This window comes from Aptenodytes patagonicus, chromosome W, assembly GCF_965638725.1.
Source record: "Aptenodytes patagonicus chromosome W, bAptPat1.pri.cur, whole genome shotgun sequence".
NCBI classification, from domain to species: domain Eukaryota; kingdom Metazoa; phylum Chordata; class Aves; order Sphenisciformes; family Spheniscidae; genus Aptenodytes; species Aptenodytes patagonicus.
In genome coordinates this window covers 46,507,126-46,527,387 of record NC_134981.1, presented here as the reverse complement: position 1 = coordinate 46,527,387, position 20,262 = coordinate 46,507,126, and the positions used below count along the sequence as shown (strand labels likewise).

Here is a 20,262-nt window from a genome sequence, read left to right as displayed (position 1 = left end):
ATTTTAAAGCCCTGGAATTGTATTTAATTAAGATTTTACATCGGTGCAGTAAGTTTTCATGGGAAGTTAGAAAACTTCCCTACCGTCTTGTGCTGTAGAGGACAGCAAGAATATGTAGGACATGAGGACTGAGGATGCTATAGCATCATTGAGGTGAACAGGTCCCTCTTAGCTGGTCAAAGTGGGTTACAAAGACAGATGTTGGCCAAAAGGAGTCTGAATATCTGCTGAATATTGGGTTACACAAAAAGTAATTAGTTTCTTTTTAGCAGATATCTGATGATATCCATGGGAGGAGAGCATCCTCCATATCTTGCAGTTCCTCCTTCATGTCAGGTACTTTGCTGAACATCCATGGAGGGAAATACTTACATCTAGTTGACCAACTTTAAGCCTTGAGAAGCTAGCTAGCTAGCTGTCCTGAATGCTCCCATCCTCCTCCTCGATTCTTTAAACCTTAATAGGAATGGTGGCCAATCTGTATGGCCAAAATCTCCATGTGGTCAGAATTCCAAGATACAGATCACGTAACTTGGAGAAACAATGGGACAGTGAAGTTCTGGGAACAGATCACAAATAGGACATGACAGTGGTTCCTCTGGGGCCTTACTCCTCCATTGCAGGATAGAGGAGAGCAGTCTGTCCAGCATAACCATGCTGTCAGTCAGATGACATAGCCATGTGATGCAGCCATGCTTCTGAGTCATGCATAGCTAAAGAGCCATATATCGATAAGGTCTATCACATAGGGTACTATAGAGGAAGTTTCACAGGATTCAAAAATCTCCTGATTTCCGAACTGGAAGAATTGTCCCGAACAAAATTAGCAAAACCAAATATACATTCTGTCTTCTTTCTTTTTTTTCTTGCTATTGCTAAAATCATGCAAGAAAAGATGGGCTCAAGAGCTTTGAATTGCTTTGAACTGCACAGATACAAGGCTTTGTATCTCTGCAACACAGCAGGGAGAGAAAGAAAGGGAAAGAGCAGGAAAAAAAACTGATACAGAAAGTACAAAACTAATACCTTCTCATTAGCTGATTCTTCATGAAAAATGTATCAATTGGATCTATCATTTTGTCTGCATTAATAGCACAGAAAAATCTGAAAAAAAGAATTTGTGTACTTCCTAAAATCCCTTATAATTTTTTTTCATTTTTTTCTGAGTAGATTTCAATACCTGCTGGACTAGGCATGATAGGTGTTCCTGGTGGCCCTCCACCTCCTGGAGGACCCTAGAGAGGGTAGAAAATAACAGTTAGCATGAAAGGAAAAAAATACCACGGTCAAGAATGAATATGGTACAAAAGAAAAAAAGTATCATGAATGTCATCAGTTACTCTAGTAAAAACATGCACATTTTCTCATAAGCTAGCAAAACAGCTCATTAAGACAACATCATTGGTCAGCAGGCTCTGGCACAGAGTTCTGATATATGTAGATCTATGGATCCAAGAAGATCCATTAGTCAAAAACTCTGAACCATCCTGTGAGTCAGACAAGAGGGATACTTAGATCAGGGCCTAAGACAATTATATTTAATTCCCTCAACCTAGTTTTGTTGCCACCAGTTTTCCAACTGGCATTTATCTTTCATTGCTCTCAGTACATGGTCAATGGCAGAGTAACCAATGTTTGCTGAAGCACAAAATATGGGGAAACTTTCTGGGGACAGAAGAGGCTAATCACCTGAAGAAAGCTATTGTTTGAGGCAGACTTAGTATCTTGGTAACATATCAATCTTAATTCAGTCTGTATAACATTCCACAATTCTTTTTTAATAACACTTGTGTGTATATATATGTGTATATATATCTGGACAGGCTGGATCATAGAATCATAGAATCATAGAATCATTGAGGTTGGAAAAGACCTCTAAGATCATCGAGTCCAACCGTCGACCCAACACCACCACCCACTAAACCATGTCCCTAAGTGCCTCATCTACTCGCCTTTTAAATACCTCCAGGGATGGGGACTCCACCACATCCCTGGGCAGACTGTTCCAATGTTTAACCACTCTTTCAGTAAAGAAATTTTTCCTCACGTCCAATCTAAACCTCCCCGGCGCAACTTGAGGCCGTTTCCTCTCGTCCTATCGCTAGTTACTTGGGAGAAGAGACCGACACCCACCTCGCTACAGCCTCCTTTCAGGTAGTTGTAGAGAGCGATGAGGTCGCCCCTCAGCCTCCTTTTCTCCAGGCTGAACAACCCCACTTCCCTCAGCCGCTCCTCATAAGACTTGTTCTCCAGACCCCTCACCAGCCTCGTTGCCCTTCTCTGGACATGCTCCAGCACCTCGACGTCCTTCTTGTAGTGAGGGGCCCAAAACTGAACACAGTATTCGAGGTGTGGCCTTACCAGTGCCGAGTAAGGACAAGGACAAGGACAAGTGCCGGGTCCTGCACTTGGGCCACAACAACCCCATGCAGCGCTACAGGCTTGGGGAAGAGTGGCTGGAAAGCTGCCCAGCAGAGAAGGACCTGGGGGTGTTGGTCAACAGCCGGCTGAACATGAGCCGGCAGTGTGCCCAGGCGGCCAAGAAGGCCAATGGCATCCTGGCCTGTATCAGAAATAGTGTGGCCAGCAGGACTAGGGAAGTGATCGTGCCCCTGTACTCGGCCCTGGTGAGGCCGCACCTCGAATACTGTGTTCAGTTTTGGGCCCCTCACTACAAGAAGGACGTTGAGGTGCTGGAGCGTGTCCAGAGAAGGGCAACGAGGCTGGTGAGGGGTCTGGAGAACAAGTCTTATGAGGAGCGGCTGAGGGAACTGGGGTTGTTTAGCCTGGAGAAAAGGAGGCTGAGGGGCGACCTCATCGCTCTCTACAACTACCTGAAAGGAGGTTGTAGCGAGGTGGGTGTCGGTCTCTTCTCCCAAGTAACTAGCGATAGGACGAGAGGAAATGGCCTCAAGTTGCGCCAGGGGAGGTTTAGATTGGATGTAAGGAAAAATTTCTTTACTGAAAGAGTGGTGAAACATTGGAACAGGCTGCCCAGGGAAGTGGTGGAGTCCCCATCCCTGGAGGTATTTAAAAGGCGAGTAGATGAGGCACTTAGGGACATGGTTTAGTGGGTGGTGGTGTTGGGTCGACGGTTGGACTCGATGATCTTAGAGGTCTTTTCCAACCTCAATGATTCTATGATTCTATGATTCTATGAGTACAGGGGGACGATCACTTCCCTAATCCTGCTAGCCACACTGTTTCTGATACAGGCCAGGATGCCATTGGCCTTCTTGGCCGCCTGGGCACACTGCCGGCTCATGTTAAGCCGGCTGTCAACCAGCACCCCCAGGTCCTTTTCTACCGGGCAGCTTTCCAGCCACTCTTCCCCAAGCCTGTAGCGCTGCATGGGGTTGTTGTGGCCGAAGTGCAGGACCCGGCACTTGGCCTTGTTGAACCTCATACAGTTGGCCTCGGCCCATCGATCCAGCCTGTCCAGGTCCCTCTGCAGAGCCTTCCTACCCTCGAGCAGATCAACACTCCCGCCCAACTTGGTGTCGTCTGCAAACTTACTGAGGGTGCACTCGATCCCCTCATCCAGATCATCGATAAAGATATTAAACAAGACCGGCCCCAAAACTGAGCCCTGGGGAACACCGCTCGAGACCGGCCGCCAACTGGATTGAACTCCATTCACCACAACTCTCTGGGCCCGGCCGTCCAGCCAGTTTTTGACCCAGCGCAGAGTACACCTGTCTAAGCCGTGAGCTGCCAGCTTCTCTAGGAGAATGCTGTGGGAGGCAGTGTCAAAGGCCTTGCTGAAGTCCAGGTAGACCACATCCACAGCCTTTCCCTCATCCACTAGGCGGGTCACCTGGTCATAGAAGGAGATCAGGTTGGTCAAGCAGGACCTGCCTCTCATGAATCCGTGCTGGCTGGGCCTGATCCCCTGGTTGTCCCGCTCATGCCTTGTGAGCGCCCTCAAGATGAGCCGCTCCATAATCTTCCCCGGCACCGAGGTCAGGCTGACAGGCCTGGAGTTCCCCGGATCCTCCTTCCGGCCCTTCTTGTAGATGGGCGTCACATTGGCAAGCCTCCAGTCGTCCGGGACCTCCCCCGTTAACCAGGACTGCTGATAGATGATGGAGAGTGGCTTGGCGAGCACCTCCGCCAGCTCCCTCAGCACTCTCGGGTGGATCCCATCCAGCCCCATAGACTTGTGAGCGTCCAGGTGGCGTAGCAGGTCATTGACTGCTTCCTCTTGGATTATGGGGGGTTCATCCTGCTCGCCGTCCCTGTCTTCCAGCTCGGGGGGCCGAGTACCCTGAGGATCGATGGGCCGAGGCCAATTGTATGAGATTCAAGCCGGCAGTGTGCCCAGGCGGCCAAGAAGGCCAATGGCATCCTGGCCTGTATCAGAAATAGTGTGGCCAGCAGGAGTAGGGAAGTGATTGTCCCCCTGTACTCGGCACTGGTGAGGCCGCACCTTGACTACTGTGTTCATTTTTGGGCCCCTCACTACAAGAAAGACATTGAAGTGCTGGAGTGTGTCCAGAGAAGGGCAACGAAGCTGGTGAAGGGTCTAGAGAACAAGTCTTATTAGGAGCGGCTGAGGGAACTGGGGTTGTTCAGCCTGGAGAAAAGGAGGCTGAGGGGAGACCTCATCGCACTCTACAACTACCTGAAAGGAGGTTGTAGCGAGGTGGGTGTTGGTCTCTTCTCCCAAGTAACTAGCGATAGGACGAGAGGAAACGGCCTCAAGTTGTGCCAGGGGAGGTTTAGATTGGATGTAAGGAAAAATTTCTTCACTGAAAGAGTGGTTAAATATTGGAACAGGCTGCCCAGGGAAGTGGTTGAGTCCCCATCCCTGGGGGTATTTAGAAGACGTGTAGATGTGGTGCTTAGGGACATGGTTTAGTGGTGGACTTGGCAGTGCTAGGTTAACGGTTGGACTCGATGATCCAACCTAAATGATTTTCCAACCTATATGATTCTATGATAATTCCTTCTCAAATTAATGAAAAATGAATAAAATATGTCAGGATGATGCCAGCTGCATAAATTTGGGTATAGTCATATCACTTACCTAGAGTGCTAAATCATAGAATAAAAAACAAAACTGCAAGGAATATCTATTCACTTAGTTTCAGGTTTTTCTGTTTTGCAAAGCTGTTTATGAGTAAACATTGTACACAGACTGCTCTGGTTGTTAAACAAGCTTTTTAAGGTTCTTTAAAAATGTCTCCAATAATTTTATTCTAAAAGTCCTAATTGTTTAGTAAGAACTGAATAGTACCTTCTTGCTTCCTACATTTGCAGATCCACTAATATTTTGAAGTAACATGAAAAAATGCCTACTTAGAGTTTGATAAAAATGTTATGATGTCAATAAAAATAAGCTGCCCCCCATTTTCCATTTTAAAAATGGTGCTGAATGCTAACACAGATGATTATTTTCATTGCTATATGACTTTTATTATATTTTTTATCATTTCTTATATTTTAAAATGGTAGATCTACTGTTCCAAACAGAGAGATTTTTTTCAATAGCACTGAATATAAAGGTTTGATTGTTCCTGTCTACTTAAAAAGACATTGCTGAGATTTGGTAAAATTCACTGAAATATTTTGGAATGAGGCAGAGAAGTTCTGGAATTAAAACAATAGACACTTTCTCACTGGCCTGCTAAAAATAACATTTCTTACAAAACATTTAGCAGTAATACACTAGTGAACACTGTTTCCAGACAGTCAAAATCAGTAATGAAGCAGCTTTCTGAATGATAGCACTCCTCTCCAGGTTCATACAAGTAAAATCATAGAATCATAGAATAGTTTGGGTTGGAAGGGACCTCTAAAGGTCATCTAGTCCAACCCCCCTGCCGTGGGCAGGGACATCTGCAACTAGATCAGGTTGCTCAGAGCCCCGTCCAACCTGACCTGGAATGTTTCCAGGGATGGGGCATCCACCACCTCTCTGGGCAACCTGTGCCAGTGTTTCACCACCCTCAGCGTAAAAAATTTCTTCCTTAAGTCCAATCTAAACCTACCCCCTTTCAGTTTAAAGCCATTCCCCCTTGTCCTGGCGCAACAGGCCCTGCTAAAAAGTCTGCCGCCATCTTTTTTATAAGCCCCCTTTAAGTACTGATAGGCTGCAATAAGGTCTCCCTGAAGCCTTCTCTTCTCCAGGCTGAACAACCCCAACTCTCTCAGCCTTTCTTCAGAGGAGAGGTGTTCCATCCCCCTGATCATTTTTGTGGCCCTCTTCTGGACCTGCTCCAACAGGTCCGTGTCTTTCTTATGCTGAGGGCTCCAGAGCTGGACACAGTGCTCCAGGTGGGGTCTCCCCAGAGCAGAGTAGAGGGGCAGAATCACCTCCCTCGACCTGCTGGCCGCGCTTCTTTTGATGCAGCCCAGGATACAATTGGCCTTCTGGGCTGCAAGCGCACATTGCTGGCTCATGTCCAGCTTCTCATCCACCAGAACCCCCAAGTCCTTCTCGGCAGGGCTGCTCTCAATCCCTTCATCCCCCAGCCTGTGTTGATACCGGGGGTTGCCCCAACCCAGGTGCAGGACCTTGCACTTGGCCTTGTTAAACCTCATGAGGTTCACACGGGCCCACTTCTCGAGCTTGTCCAGGTCCCTCTGGATGGCATCCCGTCCCTCTGGCGTGTCGACCGCACCACTCAGCTTGGTGTCACCTGCAAACTTGCTGAGGGTGCACTCGATCCCACTGTCTATGTCATTGATGAAGATATTAAACAGTACCGGTCCCAATACGGACCCCTGCGGGACGCCACTCGTCACCAGTCTCCATCTGGACATTTAGCCGTTAACCACTACCCTCTGGATGCGACCATCTAACCAATTCCTCACCCACCGGACAGCCCACCCATCAAATCCATACCTCTCCAGTTTAGACAGAAGGATGTTGTGGGGGACCATGTCAAAGGCCTCACAGAGGTCCAGACAGACGACATCTGTAGCCCTTCCCGTGTCCACTGATGTAGTCCCTCCATCATAGAAGGCCACTAGGTCAGTCAGGCAGGACTTGCCCTTGGTGAAGCCATGCTGGCTGTCTCGAATCACCTCCCTGTCCTCCATGGGCCTTAGCAGAGCTTCCAGGAGGATCTGTTCCATGATCTTCCCAGGCACAGAGGTGAGACTGACTGGCCTGTAGCTCCCCGGGTCTTCCTTTTTTCCCTTTTTAAAAATGGGGGATATGTTTCCCCTTTTCCAGTCAGCGGGAACTTCTCCGGACTGTCATGACTTCTCAAATATGATGGATAGTGGCTTAGCAACTTCATCCGCCAGGTCCTTCAGGACCCGTGGATGGATCTCATTGGGTCCCATGGACTTGTGCACCTTCAGGTGCCTTAGATGGTCTCGAACCTGATGTTCTCCCACAGTGGGCGGCTCTTCATTCTCCCAGTCCCTGCCTTTGCCTTCTGCGGCTTGGGCGGTGAGGCTCGAGCACTTGCCGGTGAAGACCGAGGCAAAAAAGTCATTGAGTACCTCCGCCTTCTCCGTGTCCCGGGTAACCAGGTCTCCCGTTTCGTTCCGGAGAGGGCCCGCATTTTCTCTCATCTTCCTTTTATCCCCGACGTACCTATAGAATCTCTTCATGTTGCCCTTGACGTCCCTGGCCAGATTTAATTCTATCGGGGCTTTAGCTTTCCTAACCTGATCCCTGGCTGCTCGGACAATTTCTCTGTATTCCTCCCAGGCTACCTGTCCTTGCTTCCACCCTCTGTAGGCTTCCTTTTTGTGTTGGAGTTTGTCCAGGAGCTCCTTGTTCATCCCTGCAGGCCTCCTGGCATTTTTGCCTGACTTCCTCTTTGTTGGGATGCATCGCTCCTGAGCTTGGAGGAGGTGATCCTTGAATATTACCCAGCCTTCTTGGGCATGAATGCCCCACCCCAGCTGAAGTATTATCTTGTCTTAGAAAGCAGGGACTGGGGAAAGGAAAAGGCAAGGAATATTTGTGCTGCCTTTGGTTGTTACTAACATGCTTGATACGGACATGGGGGCGTTTAGAGCTGATGCAAAATGAACTGCATGAGCTGCAGGCGCAGCTCCTCATGGCAGTCCCCGGGGAGCAAGCGGTGGTGCAGGTACCCACGGTGCAAGGAGGGGCGCACAGAGCAGCCCAGGAAGGGCAGTGCTGAGGTACGAGCTATTCGCCGGAGGGATGAATGGTAGGACAAGGATCTCTGTTTCTGTGGTGAGGACAAATGGACATAGGGGTCAGAGGACGAGTGCCGCAACCGCATTTCATCTGGCCATTAGTGAATCACAAAGCAAAGGGCCTCCGGGGGCATCCCAGCAGGCTGTCTCAGTGTGTGATTTTACACAGCCTGAGTTGCAAGATTTACCAAAAGCATACTGGCAAAAGCCGGGAGAAAGGCTTTTGCACTGGCTATTGCGAGTATGGGACTGGAGGCGATGGTATAAATTTACATCCTAAAGAATGAAAGTGTTTGGGTGTCATCTCGCAAAACCCTATGATTACCCAGCAGCTGAGAGGAGCGCAGGGTAATGTATCCCATTCCCTGTGAGCATGGCTCCAGGAAGCTTTAAAAGTAGTGATACCGAAATACTAAGGAGACATACGGTTTTCTTTGTCGAAGCGAAGTAACTAAATGTTCTGCAGACTGGACATTCCATAGATAAAAGGAATCCTTGAAGCTCTGTGTACAGGGGTGGAATGGATAAGGAAGTTATGCTGAAATCAGCTACTGCAACTAGGTGAAAAGACTGAGTTCAATTAGCGGACACAGTGAGGAAGACTATCGACGACCACCAGAGGACCCTGGAAGACCACCAATGAACATAAGAGCGCATGCGTTAAAGACTTTTGCATATGTTAATGAGTTCCAAGAAATAACATGAATATGCTAATCATTTCTCAGAAATCTAATGAATATGTATATTCTGATTGTACATAACTCCCATAGTTGAGCAGCCTGGCGTGCACACTAGGTGGAGCGATCCCCTGTGCGCCCAGCGCCGCAATAAAGAATGCCTGCTTTCTAAAACTCCAAATTGAGTCTTCGAGAGTTTTTCATCTGCCGACTTACGGTAACAGTAGAGTATCCCTCACCTACTATTTGAGACAATAAAGCAGAATCCTGGAAAAGTATAGCTGAGGCTGATCAGTATTTATGGGAATCGGCCACATGGCAAGGCGTGTATTTGCATAACTTGTAAAGTCCTGATATGGAACCTTTTGCACCCAGCATGAAAACTTGTGTGTTAGAGGGCACCCATTTGCCTTGAAAGGACCAATAATTTCCTTGCTAGGGGCTGCTGCAGGAAGACCAATGGGGGATGTTATCCTATCACTAGGACAGCTTGGTGATTATCAAACTGAAAAAGAAGAGAAGGAGCCTGACACATTTCAAATGCAACAGCTGAAGGGAAAGGTTATGCAGAAAGAGATGTTTCTGGCACTAATGCAGGCACAAGTGCCTAGGGAGCAGATAGATGGCAAATCAACTCCTTATTTGTGGAATTTGCATAAGAAAGCAAAAGAAAAGAGGAAGGTGTGAAGGGAAGTGCAGAGCACCGGGACATCAGTCCCACCCGCATCACCCTCTGTTGACAGTGAAGATGCATCCTCCCCAGCTGCCTCTAAATACCCCGACCTTTCTCCTTGGAAACAAGAATAGGAAATGTGTGGTCCCTCTCCAGTACAGATAATAAAGGGAGCTAAGTGGGAGGACCACGGCCCACACATTCTGCTTGTAATACATTGGAGCTGGCATGGGTTATGGCCCTGCTGGATACTGGGGCAGAAGTAACCCTAATTCATGGAAATCCATCCCATTACCCCAAGAATAAACTGATGAATATTAATGTATTCGGGGGAGGGGAGAAGAGCCAGCTCAACAAGTTTCTCTGATCTTGCAATTAGAAGGATACCCACCATTTCGGCTCAAGTATGGATTACGAGAGTGCCCGAATATATCATAGGGCACAATCTGTTAGCAGGCAAGACCTTTTAAACCACTGGGGGAAGATATTCTTTTGGTATCCAATCAGCTCGGATCCGGGCACTTATGGTAGGGAGGATTGTGACTTCCCCCATTGTGCTGACCCCCACATACCCTATAGCCTTAAAACAATACTGGTTGCCTGGGGAGCATGCTGAAATTTCTCAAACTATTAAACAGTTGTTAGAAGCCAGAGTTATCAGACAGACACATTCACCTTTTAATAGCCCTATTTGGCCTGCAAAGAAACCAGATGGATCCTGGCATATGACTGTGGATTACTGACTTTTGAACAAAGCCGCCCCTCCCACGGCTGCGGTCCTGCCGGACATCTTCACCCTGTTCGAGCCACTGGAAGCCGAGGCAAGCGCCTGACATGCTGTTATTGACTTGGCAAATGCCTTCTTCAGTGTTCCTATTGCTGAAGAGTCGCAGGAACAGCTTGCCTTTTCCTGGGAAGGCCAGCAGTACACCTTTACAGTGCTGCCTCAGGGATACCTGCATAGCCCCACGATTTGTCACAGGATTGTGGCTCAGCACTTGGAGGAGTACAGCCTGCCCCCAGTGTCAACTGTTCCATTACATTGATGACATCCTGCTGACTGGACCTACGGAGTAGGATGTTGGAGAGGCACTGAGCAGTGTTGTGGACACCATGAGGGGGCATGGTTGGGAAGTCAATCCACAAAAAGCACAAGGGCCAGCAGCTGAAGTAAAATTTTTAGGCTTCATCTGGCAAGGACCCTGCTGGATTATGCCTGAAGCTGCAAAACAAACTACTTCATATAGCTGAGCCCCAAAGCAAGATTGATGTGTAGCACTTTGTAGGATTACTGGGGTACTGGCCAGTTTATCCCACACAGCACAGATTTTAAGACCCCTACATATTGTAGCAAGAAAGAGGAACCAGTTTGTATGGGGGGAAGATGAAAAAAGAGCTTTCAAACCAGCTAAGCACGCTGTCTCCTGTGCTGTTGCACTGGGTCCTAAGCAACCTCACAAACCTTTTGAGCTGGAAGTCCTAGTTTCAGGAGATGATATTGCTAGCATGTTGGAGCTTGTAGCAAAAAGGTGAAGGGAGGCAAATCCTGCTTGGCTTCTGGTCACGTCACACACACACCCACCCCCCCCACCCCCCCCCGCACAGAACTACATGCCTTTTGAAAAACAACTACTGGCTGCATATTGCGCTTTAGTAGAAACTGATCGAGTCACTGGGGGAGAGACTGTTACTCTGAATGTGGGCTTGCCTATATTGCAGTGGGTTTTGTCTAATGATACCAACTATAGTATTGGAAATGCACAACAGTCCAGCACTGTAAAAGGGAAATGGTATATTCCCATGCAGGCAAAGCCAGGTCCCCACAAAATCAGTGCCTTGCAGGAAAAAATAGCCCAACTAGAACTGACAACCGTATCTCAACTTAGTTTGGAGTCACTACCCCCTGTCTGGGCTCAGGAAGCCCCATCATACGAACACCTCATTCCTGAGCAGCGACAGTGTGCCTGGTTCATGGATGGATCAGCAAGATATGTTAAGGGGGAGAGATGGTGGAAGACTGCCACCTTTAATCCTGCCAAGCAAATCTCTTTGACTCAGCAAGGCAAGGGGGGCAGCAGTCAGTATGCGGAACTAATGGCTGTGCTCATGATATTAGAAAAGACCCCCAGTCCTGAGCTATGCATATATATCAATTCCTGGGTGGCATATAAGGGATTAACTACATGGGTTAGTAAGCAGCAAGCAGACAATTGGACAATACACAGGAAAACATTGTGGGGTCAAGACTTATGGAAACAGCCCAGAAATGTGTGAATTCGAACCTGTGGGTTCAACATGTTGATGTCCATGTCACCCGGGGTGTCAGGGAGGGGTGGGAGCACAATGCCACAGCTGATTGATTAGCCCAAATTAATAGTGCTACTTTACCTCCTGATATCCCATCCCCTGATGCTCTGTTACCTGATGAGGAAGCCCTTGTTAAATGGGCCCACAAAAAATCTGGGCACCTGGGTGTCAATGGTAAATACAGATGGACCCAAAGTTGGGGCTTCCCATGTACCTGGGAAGCCGTTCAGGAGCTAGTGCAGCGGTGTGCAGTCTCTAAGGTATTGAAAGATAAAAAGTTGCCTCAGCAGTCTTATGGGCAGATTCAACAAGGCCCTGTCCCTGGCTATATCTGGCAAATAGATTACATCGGGCCCTTACCAAAAGCACAGCAGCTACAGTACATATTGGTAATGGTTGACACATATACTATGTTGCTGTATCCCCGGCTACACATGCCGACCAGAAAGGGACGCTGAAAGGCCTGTGATTACTTAGCCAGTGGATAGGCCCACCCACCTGTATCCAGTCGGACAATGGGTCTCATTTTACAGGCCAAAAGGTTCAACATTGGGCTGCCGAGCACAAAGTACACTGGATATACCACATACCCCATCATCCCAGGGGAGCTGGCCTAATCAAGCAGACCAATGCCTTACTGAAGGAACAGTTACATATGTTGTTCCTCTCACACTCTGTGTAACTGGCCAACAGTGCTACAACAAGCTGTAATGAATTTGAATAATAAAGCATGCTTCCAAGGCTATACCTCCTACCAGCTTCTATTAGGTCATCAGCACTATGAGGTGCTGACAGAGTCTCGTGATTCACTGTGAGTCAGAGGCAACTGCATGTACCGGATTCCTCAAGGGAAATTCATCCCTGCAGAGATCCTGGCAAAGAGACCAGAGGCCATGTACCTAATCCTAGAGGAGCAGGCAAACACACCTCATTATGTGCCTCAACATATGCTGTACATAAAATAATGCCTTTAATTTATCTCATGCAGAACTTCTATGTGGAGCCTCACACTGCTGCTTTTGTTTGCCGCATGCTATGTATCAAAAAACATGAAGTGTTGGATGCCCCTGCCCACTGGCTGCACTAAAGCTCCTTCCTGTCTACTACACAAGTAACTGGACTGTTTGGTGAAATTTGCACCACCATTGTCTTACAGGACATGGGAGGAGGGGTGGAGCCCAATGGCAGGACATCTTCAGTAGTCCTAGCCCTAATATTGCTGTTCTACAGTTATTTTCACAACCAGTATTTGTTTTACTTGTCATTATCCTTGTACTATTATTATTTGTAGTGACTAGCTTATGTATAAGAAACTTTGTATTAGCTGAACCGCTTACTAATATAATCTGTAACTTATATGTAAGAAAGGTAAACTGCATGTGGATCAAGGGGTGGGATGTAGTAATCCTGACTGGGAGACCACTGTACATCGAGGAGTTAGTGATCCACGTAACAGTTAACCTGAGTAGGCCTAGGCCTGCACTGTGCCGCACTATGCTGCACATACAGCGTGGCCTTCAGGTCTGTGTTGTGCTGCACAAATCCTTTGTGCAGCACGTCACCTGGGGTTGAATGACAGTTAATACTAAGAAAAAACAATACCAACTAATCCATAATAAATTAAGACAACATTTGTGAAATAAAACCAAAACAGAATATGGAGGGAAAAAAAGTTTTCAAGTCTCTAGAAGGTAATTATAAGAATAAAAATATCCTTTAAAATGTTAGCTATAGGGACCCATTTATACATCTTTGGGGAGATAAAATCCTTTTCTAATTCTTCAAATGCTTTTTTTCCTGAAGAAGTTCAGAAATTCATGCACAATTTTGTATCACCAAAGAAGCTGGGATTTTTTGTCCTTTATTCTTGAAGACAATATATTTTGTTGGTTATGGAAACATATGCTGAAATAAAACATAGTACTCGGGGCAATTTAGAGCAGACTGATAATGATTCTAGTAATGAATATCAACATATGCACCACAGATGGCAGACAAAATAGCTAACTGCAGATCAGACGTTCAGTTCTCAACCAACACACAAGGGTTCTTCATGTGGACAATGATTTCTTTGCCTAAATAAAATGTAACATCTATTTTAATGAGCAAATACATAACAGCATACTTACTACATAGTTCCCAGGAGATGCTGAAGAATAAGGTATCTGTAATATCAACAGAAACAAGACAGTAATTTCTTTTGCAGAGAGATGGTATCCATACCTACATTTATTGACAGTCATATGTTAAAGCATATTTGTATAATTTATTTTAAAGACAAAGTTAAAGATTATGGGAAAATGCTATTGTTAACAAACACACAGCATCTTTTCTAATTAACAACTTATTGTATGTTCAAGACTAAAACTTGCAATAGAGTCATAAACAGAATTTAATACCAAATACTTCAAATCAAAATATTTCTGTTTAAGATTACTGTGTCCTGGAGCCCACTCTACTGAAATCAACAGGAATAACATAATTCACATACGTAAATGTATGCAAGTTGAGGTCTGATATCTATTCTCTATTATTTCATACTAAGTAAGTGATGCATGCATGTTGAACAGCCAACATCACTCTTGTAAGATACCAAGTTACAAACTCTAGTACCAATGCCAGTCCTTGTGTCTATCACAAGAATCTTCTGATTCATAGTGTGGGAGGCACAATAAGCTCTGTAAACATCTACAATCTTGTAAAAGGTTCAGCTGTAAGATTATTAATGTAATATGCTTTATAAAGTTCTAAGCTTAAGTAGCACATACTTGCATTTAAGTCAACAGGACTTCAGAGTCATACCGAACAGGGACTAATTTTCTATGTTCTTATATGTACTGAATCTTGATTAAAATCCAGACCATAAAAGGAAAAGCATCTCTCTCCATTTCTTCCAGCCGAGAAGATACTAATTTTATTTCTTTGCATTATTCTTTCTTTTTTTTTAAAAGGACAGTGTCCTAATTTAATTTCAAATTCAATTTTGGTATTTGTTACAGAGGATATTTGGAGAAAAACAGTTGCCTGCAAATAATCCGTTTTTCTTCTTTATGAAATAGTCTTTGTGATGATTCTCTCTGAAGGAGCAGGGAGCAAAACCATTATAGGAGGATGGGGTAAGACTTAAGAAACTCAACTGAGAAATGACAAAATTATTTTGTAGAATAAGCATTTTCCATGGTTGTAGACAACTTGTCAGCCAACTAATTTTTACAAATGTATCTAGTACTGGACTTCTCAATTAATTTCATAGAGTGAAAATGTTTCAACTATGAGTCAAAAAATACCCTGATGCCCATTTTAGTTGAGTGCATGCAAAAATAAACAGAGGAAGAGTTTCAGCTCTTTTTTTTTCCTAATTATAATTCAGTAGAAATAAAAAATCAAAACTGAGAACAACAAAAAGAACCAATACCATCTGGCAAGCCAGACCCAACTTATCCAACTGCAAATGCTGATGTCTTGCAAACATTTGCTCTATGATTCTATGTTCCCTAGTTAACAGGAGTAAATGTGCTTTTGTTATGTAAAATATGCAAGCGCACGTTAGGATAAATCTTCTCAAACTATGATTTCTGTAGAGCTTGCTAGCCAGATAGTATTGACCTAACTCTTCTTACTTGCACTAAAGGAAGCTAAAATAGATTTTAAATATACTTCAGGAAAACTTTTTTGTTAAGGAAGTTCTGTAAGTGATGTAGAGCTGTTGTGTGATTATGAACAGAGCTGGATATTTGCAGTCAAAAATGGTCGATGAGTTCTCTGTTAAGACATGGTCCTCACTGTATCTACTCTGCATTAGGGTTAAAAGGAACATAATATAATGGGGAAAAATATAAAGCATGCAATATTCTATTTGTTGAATAAAGTAGATTTTGTTTCCTGTGGTTTGGTGTATTGATGAAAAACAACTCCCTTTATATAAGATGATGTCTAATATATTTAAATATTTACTTACAGAATTGGCACTGGTTGGGTTTGGCCAAGGTCTACCACCGCCTGGACCCCTGTAACAGAAGATGAAAGATGAGAAACAGAACAACCCCCCCAGCTTCTGACCTATTATGAGGAAGCAAATGTTTTCAAGTAATCTATTCCCAGATTAAGTTAGGATATAGCTTTTTAAACTGTAATAAAGTGTGATTATAAACCATAACTGCACCAAGTTATAATGGTATAGCAAAATTATCATTGTTGCACTACCTTCTTCATTTAATCAGTTTATGAGATGATTACAGATAATTTATTTATTATTAGAACCTTGCCGTTTACATTTAAGACATTTCAGTTCCTAACTCATCCTATGGCCTTTTCAAGACACTACCTGCTAGAACTGTATCATAACAAGTCTTTCATCAGTAGCCACACTGCCAGAGGCTATAGTGGAGATGAGTTTTGCATCAGTGTCAGAACACCTGCAGATTTAGGAAGCATCAGACATTCCCCTATCATGTTCTCAATGGAATAATTTGAAAGACGCTGCAAATTTGTGCCTCTTATAGTGCTGCCTTCTTGTTCAGGGAGAATTTAACTCTATGTTACATAGAGATAATGTTTCATTGTGGCACAGAAGTTTTAAAGAGAGTAAAATACAAGTTGCAAAATTCTTTGAGTTCTCAGGAGGAGTGTTTTTCTTTGTACTTTGTTCACATTTTTTAAAATATTTGGAGGAAGTATCACACATTCCGCAAAAGTCTATTTACAATATAGACCAAAGCAGAAAGGTACTAAACTGTAAGTGCAATTTCAACCATAGAAATGTACTCTTGCTTACATAATTAAATACCTTCCTGAAAGACTGTAGCAAACATTTATTGAGTATGGGTCTAGAATACCGCAAGTATAGTAAGGTTTCATTAGTAAAAGTAATGCTAGTTCCTTATAAATGTTTTGATTAAAACTATTTTTTAGAAAAACAAGCCATTTGCTGTAATACGTATCTAAGAAGAATAACAACTATATTTATATAGGGATATATCTATATATTTTATATATTAAAAATTGAAAACATGCCATTTTATACATATACATTTTAAGCATATATTTAGATACGTATCTAAAATTAGTTTGCTACTTGACTTAGGCTACATTATCTCTACAGAAATCACATAAACATGAAATTTACCATACAGCAGGCAAAATGGAAATTTCAGACTTTTCAGACATTCTTTTGTTACACTTTGCCCAAATGGTATATTTATGATTAAGTGGCAATTTCCTAGCAGGTGGGAGAAGAATACAACAGGCAAAAGGAGTCTTTGATAAAGCTAACTCAGACTAAACATCAGACAGATACTAAAAGCAAAATGAGGGAAAGGAAAAAGGAAAAAACTCCTTTCCTGACAGAGCAGGTTTTTCTCACAACTCTTGCTGTTATATTAACTTTCTTAATCTTATCTGAGCTCAGAGTAGTTTGGTGGTTAGGCTTCTTACTTTAAAAGTCTTGAGGGAACTAAACCATATGGAAGGTAAAAATCTCAATGTTTACAGTCATAACATATGAATAACTACAATTATTCCTGGTAGCATTAGCACTCCTATTTATATAAAAACAAGATAAAATTACTTTTTCAAGGCCCTGAAAACATAAAGGCAGAGCAGATGGCAACATTTCTGCGTTTAAAAAGGCACTTCGGCCTCATGGGCTTTACAAAAGCTACATTAGCCACCACAGCTTACTAGACATGGGAAAATTATTTAAATACAACACAAAAAGTAGGCTTTATAAATGAGTTAAGGAAGTTTTCTATCTATTTTAAAGTTTTGTAGAACTAAAAACTATTAAGTATATATGTTGCCTCAGGGTTTTAATATTGAAACACTTATTTTTCATTACATTGTTGATAAAACTATAAAGAAGTTGGCTAAAACAATCAACTGAAATAAAGTGAAAATTAAGTGAATCATTTCATTTTATGCTGCCTGTGGTGGGTTAGCCTTGGCTAACAGCCAAGCTCCTACCCAGCTGCTCACTCACTCACTCACTCTCCCTCCTCAGTGGGACAGGGGAGAAAATAGGAAGAACAGGAAAGAGAAAGATCATGGGTAGAGATAAAGACAGGGAGATTGTTTACCAGTTACTGCAGTGAGCAAAACAGACTTGACTTGGGGAAGTTTAACTTAATTTATTGACAATTAAAATAGATACTGATTTGGGTAGTGAGAAACAAAAAGACAAACATTAAAACACCACCTTTCCTCCCCCCTTTCCCAGGCTCAACTTCACTCCACTCCAGACTCCTCTACCTGCCCCACCCAAGCAGCACAGGGAGGATGGGGGATTGGGGGTTATGGTCAGTACATAATGGTTTCTCTCTGCCACTCCTTCCTTCTCACATTTCCTCTGCTTTGGTGTGGGTTCTCCACAGGGTGAACTCCTTCAGAAAAATCTGCTTCAGCATGTGTTCTCCATAGGCTGCAGTTTCTTTAGGAATACCCATCTGCTTTGGTGTGGGTCCTCCATGGGTTGCAGTGTGGATATCTGCTCCACCATGGAGCTCTGACCTTAGTGTTCCCTTTGCTGTTTCTCACTCTTTTTGTTCCCTCCTCTGCTCTCTCTGTGGCATTTTTGCCCTTTCTTAAATATGTTTTCACAGAGGTGCCACAGGCTTTGCTGATTGGCTCAGCTTTGGTCTGCAGTGGGGCTGTTGTGGAGCTGGCTGGAACCAGCTGTGTCCAGCATGGGGCAGCCCCGACCACTTCCCACAGAGGCCACCCCTGCAGCGCCCCCCCCCCCCCCCCCCCCCGCTACCAAAACCTTGCCATGTACACCCAATACAGTTGCTGACATTATTTTTGGAAGGTTGGAAAGACAGAAATGTGGGAGAGGGTCTTTTTGTATGTACTGGGTCTGGCCAGGATGGAGTTAACTTTCTTCATAGCAGCCCTGCCTTGCATTTGTGGCTAAAACAGTGTTGATAACACACCAATGTTCTGGTTATTGCTGAACACTGCTTACACAGCATCAAGGCTTTCTCTTTTTCTTCCCACTCTGCCCCCCAGCGAGTAGGCTGGGGATAGGCAAGCAGTTGGGAGGGGACATAGCCAGGACAGCTGACCCAAACTGACCAAAGGGATATTCCAGACCATATGACATCATGCTCAGCAATAAAACCTGGCTGGGCATCAATTTGCTTGTGTATTTGCTTCAAATAGTATGAAAAAGCTCTTGGGTCGAGATAAAGACAGGGAGATTGCTTACCAGTTACTGTCATGGGAAAAACAGATTCAATTTGGGAAAATTAATTTAATTTATTGCCAATCAAAATAGATTTGGGTAGTGAGAAACAAAGACAAAAATTAAAACAACACCTTCCCCCCTTTCCCAGGCTCAAACTTCACTCCTTTCTTCCCAAGTCCTCTATCGTCCCACCCAAGTGGCTCAGGGGGGATGGGGAATGGGGGGGGGGGGCTATGGTCAGTGCATGACAGTTTCTCTCTGCCGCTCCTTCCTCCTCATACTTTTCCCCAGCTCCAGCGTGGGTTCTCCACAGGACACGATTCCCTCAGGAAATATCCACCTGCTCTGGTATGGGGTCCTCTACGGGCTGCAAGGTGGATATCTGCTCTGGTGCCATGGAGCACATCCTCCCCCTCCTTCTTCTCAGACCATGGTGTTGGCACTGCTGTTTCTCAGTCTTTCTTCTTCTTTGTCTTTCTTCTTCTTCTTCTTTGTCTTCGTCTTCATCGTCGTCTTCTCTCCCCTCCCCCCCCCCAGCTGTGTGATGTTTTTGCCCTTTCTTAAATATGTTTTCACAGAGGCACCACCAACTTCACTGATGTGCTCAGCTGTGGCCTGAAGTGGGGCTGTTGCGGAGCCAGCTGGAACTGGCCATGTCCAGCACAGGGCAGCCCCTGATCTCTTCCCACAGAGGCCACCCCTGCAGCCCCCCTCCCTCAGCTCCCCTCCCGCTACTGAAACCTTGCCACATACACCTAATACAACTAAATTTATGCTGTATATGCTCCTGGATTGAAATACTGTCTATGACCTCTCAGGCTGGTTGTTGCCATTTTTAACAATAAAGGATACTTTTTCATCCAGAAAAATGTAAAATTATATTTGGCAGATATTTTGCTCTTAACCAGAACAGCTTCCTTTTGAACTTTCATGGGAGAAAAAGATGGATTTTAAAATGACAACTCTTTTTGTAGAGTACACATTTTTATATTTTAACATAGCCAGAGATCCAAAAAAATTGAATACAACACAGGAAAATTTTAATGTAAGAAAAAGATATGTCTATGTGAAGACAAATGTAAATGAATATGCACTATACATAAGGCAATAGGGAAGTTATCTTACATAGAAATGCAAGTACTACGTGACTTACACTGATATTTCTTAGCATTATATTATCCCTTACAATTTATTTGATGTACAAAGTATGAATTCTAACCATTTGGGTCCATTTATTGCTACTGCCCATGGGTTATCCTTAGATGCACTCTGACTGATTTTGAATATTGGAATTG

At 44.3% G+C, this 20,262-nt stretch overlaps 1 protein-coding gene across 2 annotated transcripts in view; it reads right to left on the bottom strand.

Moving 5' to 3' along the window:
* The window catches only part of LOC143171854 (single-stranded DNA-binding protein 2-like), a 219,751-nt gene that overhangs the window by 19,654 nt on the left and 179,835 nt on the right, over positions 1-20,262 (bottom strand). For both annotated transcript variants that reach the window (XM_076360953.1, XM_076360954.1), the window contains 3 exons: positions 15,746-15,794; positions 13,917-13,952; positions 1,181-1,235 (listed from right to left, as the gene is read on the bottom strand). In XM_076360953.1, the coding sequence (XP_076217068.1) occupies positions 1,181-1,235; positions 13,917-13,952; positions 15,746-15,794 (140 nt within the window). The remainder of the gene's footprint in view (positions 1-1,180; positions 1,236-13,916; positions 13,953-15,745; positions 15,795-20,262) is intronic.